Source organism: Jaculus jaculus, chromosome 4, assembly GCF_020740685.1.
Source record: "Jaculus jaculus isolate mJacJac1 chromosome 4, mJacJac1.mat.Y.cur, whole genome shotgun sequence".
Taxonomy (NCBI): domain Eukaryota; kingdom Metazoa; phylum Chordata; class Mammalia; order Rodentia; family Dipodidae; genus Jaculus; species Jaculus jaculus.
The window spans coordinates 50575570-50588355 of record NC_059105.1 but is presented as its reverse complement, the minus strand read 5'-3'; the positions used below and the strand labels follow the sequence as shown (position 1 = coordinate 50588355).

At 35.0% G+C, this 12786-nt stretch overlaps 1 protein-coding gene across 1 annotated transcript in view; it reads right to left on the bottom strand.

Moving 5' to 3' along the window:
- Window positions 1-12786, bottom strand: part of Col5a2 (collagen type V alpha 2 chain) — a 143291-nt gene that overhangs the window by 66205 nt on the left and 64300 nt on the right. The window contains exons 2-5 of the mRNA XM_045148173.1: window positions 8806-9027; window positions 5756-5769; window positions 1639-1671; window positions 510-542 (exon numbers count right to left, since the gene is read on the bottom strand). Coding sequence (XP_045004108.1) covers window positions 510-542; window positions 1639-1671; window positions 5756-5769; window positions 8806-9027 — 302 coding nt within the window. The remainder of the gene's footprint in view (window positions 1-509; window positions 543-1638; window positions 1672-5755; window positions 5770-8805; window positions 9028-12786) is intronic.

Below are 12786 nucleotides of genomic sequence, written 5' to 3'. Positions count from 1 at the left end.
GATTCAGATGATGATGTGTGTGTGTGTGTGTGTGTGTGTGTGTGTGTGTGTGTTATTCATATAGTTACCTATGCAGGGCATCAATACAGCAAACCTACACCCTTTTATGCAAAACCAGAAATATGCTATTCTAACATTGTTTCTCAAGTTCTACAGGAATGAATTACTTAAGGAAGTAAAGTGCTGCACACTTCATCACAACCAGTCAGCAGATGAATGTGCTCTGACTGCAAGGAACAAGGGCAATCTAAATTAACCATGCCTGTCACATAACCAAAAGCAAAAGTATTACCTGAGAATAAAACAAGTTTATTAATTTCAGAATGAACTGAGCCCTCAGATCCATTAATTGCTACAAAAAGGTATCTAAACCTGAAGATACTTCAAGGCAAAGTGTTTTGAGACAGCATCTTTACATCATGACCTGTTACCTTCTTGTCACCTATAAAGATTTTCAGTATTACAAAGAAGGCAATAGCACCACAAGTATTCCAAAGGAAGGTACTTACAGCAGGCCCTGGTCGCCCACGTATGCCTGTTACCTAAACAATAAGCAAGAAAATAGTAGAGGTAAAGTTTCCACCAAATTCTGGAAAAGTCAATACTCAAAATGAGTAAGAACGAAAGCACACAAACACTCAGTACATACTTTGCAAACAAATGGATGTTCTCAATCTATCTCCTGTACTCCTTGTCTTATGAGTTAAAATACTACTTAACTTAAACTCAAACGTAGGAAGACAGGGCTAGTATGAAGTTTAAGAGCACCCATGTTGGAGCCAAGAGGCCTGGGTTCAAATGCTTACACCTCTTCTGTGGTAAACTGCATGGCCTTGGGGCACTTTATCCTCTCTGGGTTTAAAGTTTCCTTGAATGGAATCTTATAGGGAAGCTTAAATACAAAAAGGTGATTATAAAATGACCTCTCTCAAAGAATTGTATAGGTAAATAAACATAAAATATTTGGAACTTAAGGCATACTAAACATGTGAATGGAAGAAGAGTAGGAATTATTACAGATATTTTAGGTAAGCTTTTGGAAAAACAAGAATAGAAGGCAAAGCAAAATAGTATATACTGCCAAATAAATCAACATGTATAATCTTTTTCTCTTAATAGATGGTAATAACTCCTTTAAAATATATGAAAAAATAGCTGAAGACATTTAATCCTATTTAACAGATTTTCAAAATGTTATACTAATCTCAGTATATCAGGTATATAGGCTAAATAACATTGAATGTATCATACTATTACATATTTATATTTTATAATATATCAATTAGTTTTCTTTTTGACCATCTATAAACCTAAAGATGGCCTAAAATTGTGAAGTAGCATGGAATTTTAACTGGAATAGAAGTATGACACATTTCCAAAACTGTGGAACATTAAACCACTACACTATTATTAGCAACCAGTATATAGTCATGTAATACATTTAATGTTGTAAAACCATCATTTGGTACTGTCCATCATTGGACTGTAAAAGTTATGATTACAGAACTTTGAATGTTGTATTTTGCCATGCATTCATTCTGTACTAAAAACTTGATTAAAAAATAACTTCTTTTTTGAGAGGAAATGATAATGTACAACTATACTATAGTAATATCTGAAAATAATGTATATACTTACAACAGGCACTAATCCTGGTTCCCCTTTTTGTCCCTAGGAATGTTAAACCAAAAACAATTGAATTAGTAAACTATCAGGGCTTGTTAGATGAGAATATGTAATAAAAATACAGAAAATTCTTAAGGAATGTTAACAAGAACAGAAAGTCAAATTTTAAGATATTTAGTCAGACATTATTCATGAAAAATATTGCTACTTATCTGAAGGAGATGAGGAAAATACACCCAATGTGTAAATCATAAAAAAATTTTCTAGCCAGGTATGGTTGTGCATACCTTTAATGCCAGCATTTAGGAGGCTGAGGTTGGAGGATCACCATGAGATTAAGACTACCCTGAGGCTACATAGTGAATTTCAGGTCAGCCTGGGATAGAGCAAGACACTACCTCAAAAAAGAAAAAAAATGAATGAGTGAATTAATGAATGAAAGAGAGAGGGAGGAAGAAAGGAAGAAAGGAAGAAAGGAAGAAAGGAAGAAAGAAAGAAAGAAAGAAAGAAAGAAAGAAAGAAAGAAAGAAAGAAAGAAAGAAAGAAGAAAGAAAGAAAGAAAGAAAGAAAGAAAAAGAAAGAAAGAAAGAAAGAAAGAAGAAAGAAAGAAAGAAAGAAAGAAAGAAAGAAAGAAAGAAAGAAAGAAAGAAAGAAAGGGAAGAGAAGGGAAGGAAGAAAGAATCAATCCCAAAGAATTTAATAGAGCATGAAATGTTGTGATGAAAAGATATAAAGACAAAGCCTTGTGAAAACACACCCAAAGACATAAAATATATAAATGAAATATCAGATGAGTATGTGTATGTGAGTTTTAATCTCTTTTATAAAATAAGTAGTTTTCATTAATGTAAGATGCCATTCCTGAGCCACTTGTCTCCCTTTTGTAGAATTCATGGAAAAAATATTAAAAAGAGCAGAGCAAGCATATATGGTTGCTATTGAGAAAAAGTGAAATAATTCTACTTGTATAATTCTGAATATCTGAAGAAAACTCTTGGAAAAGTTCAGCTGAACAGGCAGAGTTGTTCATGATGCAAAGTACAAGTGGAATCAACCTGATCTAGAATGCATGTGGAAAGTACAATAGATTAAGTAAAATTTATTTTGAATTTTAGAACGTTAGAGTTTCAAAATGTGCTAATTCCATAGTGTAACTAATATTGGATGAATTTTGCTCTTACACACTTGAATTTACAAAACATTAATTGGTGTTCTTTAAAGACTTGTCCCCAGTGATCTTGATCCCTTGAGACTATCATTGTGCTTATGAAACCCACCAAGTCTACTCAGTTCTCAATAAATTTTCCTGAGAAATTAATTTCTACTAACAAGCTAGGAAATGGCATAGTTTGTTCGATAACTGGGAAAAAGTGAAATCATATCCAAAAATGTATACAAAATAACAGAAATGAGTTCTAGTTTGATTTCTCTTTTCACATAGAATATTCTTTTGTCTAATTATAAAGTGTGTTACTAGCAGAGAATTATGAAAGTAGAGGAAATATGCAGAAGAAACTCTCTTATTCAATACCCTGGAAGATAACTGGTTAAAATTCTGACATTCTCAGTGTGGTGGTCTGAATGTGAATGTATGTCCACCAACAATTTAGGTATTTTTTACTAAGTTAAGCTTCCTGCTTAAGTCTCCTGTAGCCCGGCTAGAGGAGGTGTCACTGAGGGTGGCTCCCCAGTAGAGCCCTATAAAGGAGTGTTGGGGGTCAGATGTGGAGAAAGCAATTTGTTTAAGCTCTAGTGGTTAAGCTCGCTTGTGATACTGCCCGTTGGTGGTGTCTCTCTGCTTGGATCTGTGAATTGGAGTCAGCTTCTTCCACCAATGATAGAATTCCCTGGATCTGTAAGTGTGAATCCCTTCCTCCCATAAACTGTATATAATTGGATATTCATGTTCCAGAAACACCAAGCTGACTGCAACATTGAGTTTTCTGTCAATTTATTCACTCAAATCATATTTTGCTCTAGACTTTGGCTTCACTATTCCATTGAAGACATTATAATGAATATCCTTGTTAAATGCTTCTGTGTCATCATGATTAATATTTAAGAATTTAAAATAAACTTCTAGAAACTTGTGTGAGTTAAAAATAATAAATGTTTAAAGTTTGTGGGCCAGATCACCAAAATGTACTTCTAAGAAGTATAGTATAATTTTAAACTATTTTATAATCTTCATAATTTTAAAAATAGACTCAGTAACAGAGCTAACAATTAACAATGGGTTGATTCTAATGCTGCGGGATCTAATACTCTAAGTATGCTAAGTCAGTCTTTTTTGAGAATTCAGGAAAGAAAATGAACATATGGAGAAGCAGAAGATAGCTTCATGTAAATGTAAGATACACAGTACATGATTCAGAAAGACACTCCTACAAAAGGTATCTGTAAATACAGGCTTATTTCTGCATTTCCTCATCTGTTCAGTTCTAAATCATGCAATTCCATTTGAATAAAAATAAAAATAATCAAATTAGAACTATCAGAGGAAATTTCCTTGAAATTTTGAATGAATTTAATTGCTACAGGGCTTTAGAATGATGCTGTGGATGACAGGGCCTCACAGTTGTTCCTCATTAAGTTGGGTGATTGCTAACTGAACAAAACTGTGTTAATGCTGTTCACATTTCATGGATCACTCTTTGTCTATCATCTTTCCTCTATCTAATCTCTGTTCATCTATACTTACATGCCTATGTGGTTTGTCTACTCTTTTAAGTTTAAATGTATTCTAGTTTTCAGATAAAAATGAAAAGAGTTAGGATTTGCATTCCTTCTCCTTTGACATATAGTTAAATCTAAGTATTCACTTACATCTGTGCCAAATAGAATGTATGCATGGCAACCAGATACATGTTCTGTCTGAATCAGAACATGTTAAATTAGATAGAATTTCACACTAATCTACCAGTATTTTCTAATAGAAGGTGCAGCATTGTTTTATGTGATTATCTGATAAATTACTTTATAAATTGTCAAGGTGTCAAAATAACTGGTCATGTGTCTCATATCTCCCATGAAAACCAGACTCCCACCCATTTCTACTCACTTCATCCCTGTGCCCATCCTAGGATAGGACTGAAGCACATGACACAAGGTTTGGTTTTATAACTAAAAGGAATAATAAAAAAGGAGAAATAACTCTATTTAGTGAGATTACTAGAGTTCAGATGACTGGTGGCCAAGCTGCCCAGGTGTATTAGGCCCTGGCTACAAATGCTGCTGTGAGCAATGGACTTGGATAATGTGTGTGTGCATGCATGTGTGTGTGTCAATACTGGTTTATTGAAGTAGAGTCTCACTCTAGCTTAGGCTGGAATTCACAATGTAGTTTCAGGTGGTCTTAAGCTTTCCATGATTCTCCTACTTCCACCTCCCAAGTGCTGGGATTAAAGGCCCCTTACTGTTTCATCTAATGGGATCAGGATCACTTAACTAAAATGGAATTTCTTCCTTTACTCCCTTCTTTCCTTCCTTCCTTTATTCCTTCCTTCTTTTATTCCTTCCTTCTGTGGTTCCTTCCTTCCTACCTGCCAGCAAATGTATATCAAGTTTCTTTTCTTCCTTTCTTTTTTCAGCCACTGTAAACAAACTTCAGACACATGCACCACCTTTTGTATCTGGCTTATGTGGGTCCCAAGGAATCAAACCTGGGTCTTTTGGCTCTGCAGGCAAGTGTCTTAACCACTAAGCCATCTCTCCAGCCCTCAAGTTTCTAATATGTCTAAAATATATGCTAAGTGTAGTAGTGAGTGCAAAGAATGCAAAGCTTAATAAGTTCCTTTCTCAGTTCCTTAAAGAGGTCACAATTTTCTGGCAGAAATGAACAGACTATCTGGGCTTGGAATCTAGCTGAAAGGTAGAATAGTTGCCTAGTATGTACAAGACCCTAAATCCTCAGCATCACAGGATGAGAGGGAAAAAAATGAACTCTGAATAAATTAGTGGCTGGGTAATCCATCACCCATCTGTGAATACTGCTCATTCAATTTTACAATGCATTTGTTGGATCTTTGTACCATACAAAAGGCATTCAGGAGACAGAACACAGCTCTTTGCGGATAGTCTTAGGAAGAACCCTGCTTATGAAAAAGAAACCATACAAAATAAAACTTACCTTTCTTCCTCTACCTACAAAAAGAAAAGAATAAATGTGTCATTTAATGGAGAAAAGCTATTCAGAATATGCTACATATGTATATTCAACAGCAGGTTTCTTAGGGATACAAAAATTAGCATGAACAGAAAGCCCTACCATATGTAGGCAGAACTGAAAAAGTTGTTTTTGATCAATATTTCCAAAAAAAGCAAAATAATACTTTCCTCTAGAAAATTCTGATGTGATTTTAACTTTATTCACAACATTTATATAGCACTAATGTTAGTATAATCATAAAATTAGATATTGTTATAAAGAATTATCTTTAATGTTCATTGTTGTTTTAAAATTTTTTAATGAAATTTTTAAATGAACAAAGTCATACAGTTCAGATACAAATATGTATTAAGTATAGAATTATGTACTTAAAACTTCTTTTCATCCTATTCTCTGTTCCCTGGTTTCTCTGTATAATGCCAATTCTTTCAAACAATAAATCTATTAATTTCTGTTGTTTAATTTTGTTTTGAACAACCATTGGCCCTTCTTTTATAATTTCCAAACCTATGATTTATTTTCTTACATAGAAAAGTGTTTAGGCACATTCACTATGACTAAATAGTTCCCTTGTATTATATCATTACTTGTTTTGCTCCATCACATGTAATTTCTTCTTTGAGAACTTTTCTTTTAAAAAAAAAAAAAAAACTCTTCCTTGACTTATATTCTACATTTACTGTTTCCTTTCTTTTTTATTATTTATTTATTTTTGATATTTATTATATTATATTTTATTTTTTATTAGGAACATACTTTGTATGGATATCTCATGTGTTGGTACTATCTTTTTTCTCTTTCCTACCTCCATTCCTCTGGGGGCTCTCCTCAGTTTCCTTTCGATTTTTCTGTTTTGTTGTCTTGAGGTAGCATCTCACTCTAGCACAGGCTGACCTAGAACTCACTCTGTAAGGCCAGCCTGACCTCAAACTCACATCTATCCCCCTACCACAGCCTCCCAAGTACTGGAATTAAAGGTGGGAGTACCCACCCTAGAACTTTCTAATATTGTTAATTCTTTTTATTTTAATTTCCTATTAAGTCTGCCTTCTATATCTCTCCCTGCATTGTGCTCAATCCTTCTATTTCATTTATTTCCCTTTGATGGGTTTACTTTTTCTCTTAATTCTTTCAGACCAATTCTTTATTTCTAATAGCCTATTCTTTTTTAAAATTATTTTATTTTTTTAAGTTTAATCATGATTTTTCACATTTCAAACAACCATAAATCACAGTGACAGATTACTTCTATGGTTACCTAAAGTTTCTTTTTTTAATTTTTTTTTTTTTTTTTTTTATTTTGGTTTTTCAAGGTAGGGTCTTACTCTAACCCAGGCTGACCTGGAATTCACTATGTAGTCTCTGGATGTGCTCAAAATCACAGCAATCCTCCTACCTCTGCCTCCCAAGTGCTGGGAGTAAAGGCATGCACCACTATGCCTGGCTTTTTTAAAAAAAAACTTTGTAAATGGCATCTTTCATAAATATAACCCACATACCATGATCATAACTCCATCCCCCCAGTTCCCTTTTTCCCCCTCCCAAAACCCCCTTCCCACTCATTCTTTTTTTTTAATTGATTATAAACTTTAACATAAGATCTTATAAGGTGCTAGTAGACTTCTTTCTTAGAGACAATTATTAAGTTTCATTTAGTTCATGGCAAAATAGTTGGTTTGAGTTTTTCATTTGTTTGGATTTTGATACAGAGTCTTGGTACTTAGCCCAGCAAACTTTGAATTCAACATGCAGAGTTGAGCTGTGAGGGCTGTGAACTCATGCTCTTCTGGCCTCATTCTCCCTATCCCTGAGATTAAAGGCCTGTCATTGCACCAAGGCTCATGTTTCTTATCTACTCTATGGTTACATATCTCTTACTGTTTCTGGTATGAGATATTAACTCTTTTTCTTATAGTTTATTTGCATACAGCTTTGCCCAGTCCTTTTTGCTAGTATTTCTCTTTGGATGGTCTTTCCTAGACCAGTTATTTGTAGAAATTTTGTGTATTTTGCTGTTTTCTGACATTTGCTGACAATGCTATATTCTTACTGTTTACTTATCCCAGAGGCTTAATGTTACTTGATTTTTGAGTTTTTATCAAGACTCCATATTTATAGGAGCCTTATTTTTCACTCTTTATATAATATCTATCTTAAAATGAAACTTGAATTTGGGCATTTATTTAATGTACATTGTTCATGTTGAATGATAAGGAGATAACTGCTATATAATTTTCCACAAATATACTGTGCAGCACTTCATTATATTTATTGTTATTTTCAATGGCATTTTGGAAAAAAGTGAAGTTTTGATATTGTAATGCCAAAAATGAGCATATCTCTCCATTAAGAACTAAAATGAATAACCTGAGTTCAATGTTAATCTTACCCAACTCATTAAAACAAATAATTACTCATGTTCAAATACATAATATCTGTGAAAAGTAGATACTTTTTCATTACAAATATTTAAAACCCAGTAATATATATCATTTTTTTCTCCAAGAACTTCAGTCCATTCTCTTATCTTACATAGTCAGCATTGAGTCCAGTCTGCTATTATAAGGCAATATAGCATAAGGTGCTATGTCTCTAAGTTGCACTAGGAATAATTCTCCTACAACACAGGGGAAACCTGGTTCCAGAAAAGATAAATGTGTTTTCTAAATTTTCTCATGCTCTTGAACAATTTTATAGAAAGCCAAGGAGTATCTTAGAGGAATTCATAATCTCTGTAATAAATAGCCATCTTTTGAGGCACAAGGCATTCTCTAATGAGATATAATCACTCAAAATTCAGCAAAAGACTATGATAACCAAGTAAAATCAGAAATTACTTCCTGCTTCTGTGTAATGATAGATAAACTGGTGAACAAGATCATTAACCTCAGAGGCCACTGTGTTAGTTGCTATCATTATTCTCTAGGGCTGTTGAACTCTGAGAGTTTTGACAATTGGAAAATAAAGGTGTGCCATTGGCTCTATTCTGTGTTGGCACTAAGTATTCTTACCAAAACTGGTATCTCCACCTCCGGATGATGGACATACAGGGCAGCACTCCCCAGGAGGGGTGGTAGGGTTGGCACAGTTCAGCACTTCTAAGCACTCTATCTTGTCACAAAGAATGGCTCCATTGTCGCAGACACAGATTTGGCAAGGGGCAGGTTTCCAAATATCCCTGTTTAAGTACATCTGCCCATTCTGAGTGCAGGCTATTTCTTCACCATATCCATCTAAAATAAGAAGAAAGAGGTTAATAAGCTGAAGTTTTTCAATTGGAAACTAAGATAATGAGGCATCTTGTCACTTCTAAAAAATTCTGGGTAATAAATAACACCTCTAGGAAACAAAACAAAGACAAACATTCCATTTACTATTTAAATAGAAAGAGTATAGAGGTCATCATATAGCGATTATAATATTTACAGTCTATCCCTGATCCAACATAGGTACACTATGAACAAGATTGTACTTTTGTAGGGATGAATAATCAAACATAGCAAAAATTAATAAAGAGGCATAAGAATAAGCATTTTAAGGAGGAGAGAAAGGAGGATTTCAAAGAGCATGGGTAAATTTAGTATTTTTTGAAGTCTGTTTGACTTTCAGTTTATGAGAAATTTTAGATTAGTAAATTCAATAACAAGGGTTAGTACATATTAGCTGAAGAAAGAAAATTTCAAAAATTAATGTATGAACTTATAAAAATTATTTTAACATAAAATAGAAAAAATGAATAATCATTTCCTGTCTCATGGATTAGGTTTCCACTAGCAATGCTAAACTAAAAGTAGGTACTCACTAAACTGTAACAGAATTACAAAACTCATAAAACAAGGTGATTGTTTTTCATCAAAATTAAGGAATGTGTAGGTGGGGAGGGAGAAAATGGCAAGGGAAGGGGTGAGGGACACAAATCTGGACCCAAACAGCAATGTTACCATAAAATTCTACATCCTAAAAGGCAGACCAAATGGTTGAACCCTCACCAGGCCCTTAGAGGGAACAACTGAGTCACAAGACATGAGAGAGGGTATGATGAAGACTGACCTTAATCCTCTACAGCCTCTCTCTCTCTCTCTTTCTCTCTTTCCCTCTTGGTCTCCCTCTTCTCTCTAACTCTTTTATATTACTTATCTTTTTCCCTCTTTCTCTTCATGGTCACTGACCTGTAACTCCCAGTACCAGAAGGTGGCTATTATCCAAAACGAGCTTTTGATCTGAAAGACCTACAAGGTTTCCTAAAAGAATGACAGATTTCTGTCAGAATAATGATGATGACCCACCAAAGGTTAGTGGTAAGATGCTATTGCTGAAGACAACATATGCAGTTGACATGTAACATGGAGTGACATGGCTGCAAGCAGGAAGAGAGTCAGTCCCCAGACAGTCAGTGCATCTAGTGCCAGAAGGTGCTACATGGGCGACTGGGGGAAAATAACCAATATTTGTCCAAGCAACTCATGGTCTAACCTACTTATCAGCAAATAGCCTGTTGTGATGCTCACACAAGTGTAATACTGGCACACAGCCACCGTGGGAAACCAATTGCTCTTGATTTGGCTAACTGGTTCACTCAGTGGAACGGAACCCATAGCTGGAGCTGTGAAACAAGTCAGAACCATATCCAAACAGGAGCCCACTCTCCATTATCAAGCTACTACCAATCATGGGCTACAAGAAGGCCTACACCTACTAAATTATCTCTAAAAAATAAAGGTTATCCCATTTATCTGGTGCTAACTTTACTCTATGTTGGAAAATCTGCTTCTCTTTTTCAGATCCACGCAGATCCTAGGGAGAGAACCACCCCATCACACCTCAAATAATTGGCTAAACAAGAAAGGGCACTGTTTTCTTGGTGAACCTGGTACCAGCACAAGGGTGAAGGAGATAGACACAGAGAACAATCAACTCCTACCAAATCAGATATCCAGAGACACAGAGGTTCCCAAGATCTCATCACTGAAGCAGACCTAAAATGAACCCAACATGGCTCAGGAAAATTTGCAGAAGAGGGGATGGAAAGAATGTCAGAGCCACATGTTGGTTCATGATACACAGAGACATTTCCTCCTACCCATAACTGAGGGCTAACCCCACGATACATGATGCATATGCCTCAATGAGGAGGGTCCAAGAGGAGGGGGTAGGACAGGGAGGTGACTAACAATGGTACCAACTTGACTTTATTTACTGAGTACAAAACTAATTAATAAAAAAAACAAAGATTAATATTACAAACATTAAGGATTGTTATAACAAAAACAAGGTACTATACTATATATAATATTTGTTAATTACCTTTAAAAGTTTTAGATAAAAGTTTAAGAAGAGCTGGAGAGATGGCTTAGCAGTTAAGCACTTGCCTGTGAAGCCTAAGGACCCCGGTTCAAGGCTTGATTCCCCAGGACCCACGTTAGCCAGATGCACAAGGGGGCACATGCGTCTGGAGTTCGTTTGCAGTGGCTGGAGGCCCTGGCATGCCCATTCTCTCCTCTCTCTATCAGCCTTATACTCTCTTTCTTTGTCCCTCTCAAATAAATAAATAAATAAATAAAACAGAAAAAAAATTTTTAAAGTTTAAGAAATATTGGGGAATAGTAGCTATACATATATTCATATATAGTAGTAGTAATTCTATTTAATATAAAAAGTACATTCTTTATATCTTTGGCATGTTTTAAGAAGCCAAACAACCAAAAGAAAAAGAAAAAAGAAAAAAAAAAAAAGCTGGGTGTGGTGGCACACGCCTTTAATCCCAGCACTTGGGAGGCAGAGGTAGGAGGATCGCCATGAGTTCAAGGCCACCCTGAGACTCCATAGTAAATTTCAGGTCAGCCTGTGATAGAGTGAGACCCTACCTCAAAAAACCAAATAAATAAAAAATAAAAAATAAGAAGCCAAACAACAGTATGTTAAAAAATAAAGATAATATCTAACTTCATAAATACTTCAGGAGCTTTTCAAATACTTACATTCAAAACTCATCTCAAAAGGCTAAAAAGGCCTTGCTTTTGGTCGTATTTCCCTCTCCTTCACCAAGTTCTCATGCTACCATTACTTACTTATCATCTTCTTCCAAAATTCTTTTTGAAGTACTCTATATGATTTAGCTTTTTCCACTCAACTTATATTTTTTCAAGAACTCTTTAAATATTTTATTTTTTACTTATTTATAAAAGACAGAGAGAGGGAGAGAAAGAAGGAGAGAGACTAGGTGGGGGTGCCAGGGCCTCTAGCCACAGCAAATGAACTCCAGATGCATGTGCCATCATGTGCATCTGGCTTAAGTGGGATCTAGAGAATTGAACCTGGGTCCTTAGGCTTTGCAGGCAAGCACCATGACCATTAATCAATCCCTCCAGCCTTTTCAAGCTTTTAATGCATATATTTATTCATCTATGCATTTGTTTTCAGTGTGTATTTTAATTGAAGCTAATTTAGAATTATACAAATACGAACAGATATGGAAAAATAACTGCCTTCGTGAAGTTGATTACAATTGCTATTAAATATTCTTTTTATATCTCTCTTATGGATCTTTTCAATAATTGTAGTTCTCAAAATTGACATGCTACCTTTCATAGAGCTTCCATTCAGTAGCTGATTGTCTAATAGCTGGACTAAAAGCAAGAAGGAAGGGAGAAGGGAAGAGGGAGGAGAAGAGAAAGAGAGAGAGAGAAATAAAGGGAGAGGAGGCAATCTTACTTATGGTTCACTAATTTCATTATGCAGCACTGACTTCAAACATCATAAAAATAAGTTTTATAACATGTCTATAACCTGTTATGGGAAAGCATTATCATAGGGAACTACAGAAGGAGATGACAACTGAGCAAAGTCTGATGCTAATAAGAACCTGTGATGTGAAGGGACACAACAGTGCCAGTCAGACAACAATTTCAACCCAAGAATGAACTCTGCAATTTTCACTTGTCAAATATATTTCCATGGTTAAAAACAGCATCTTGTTCCCAGGAATCATTCGC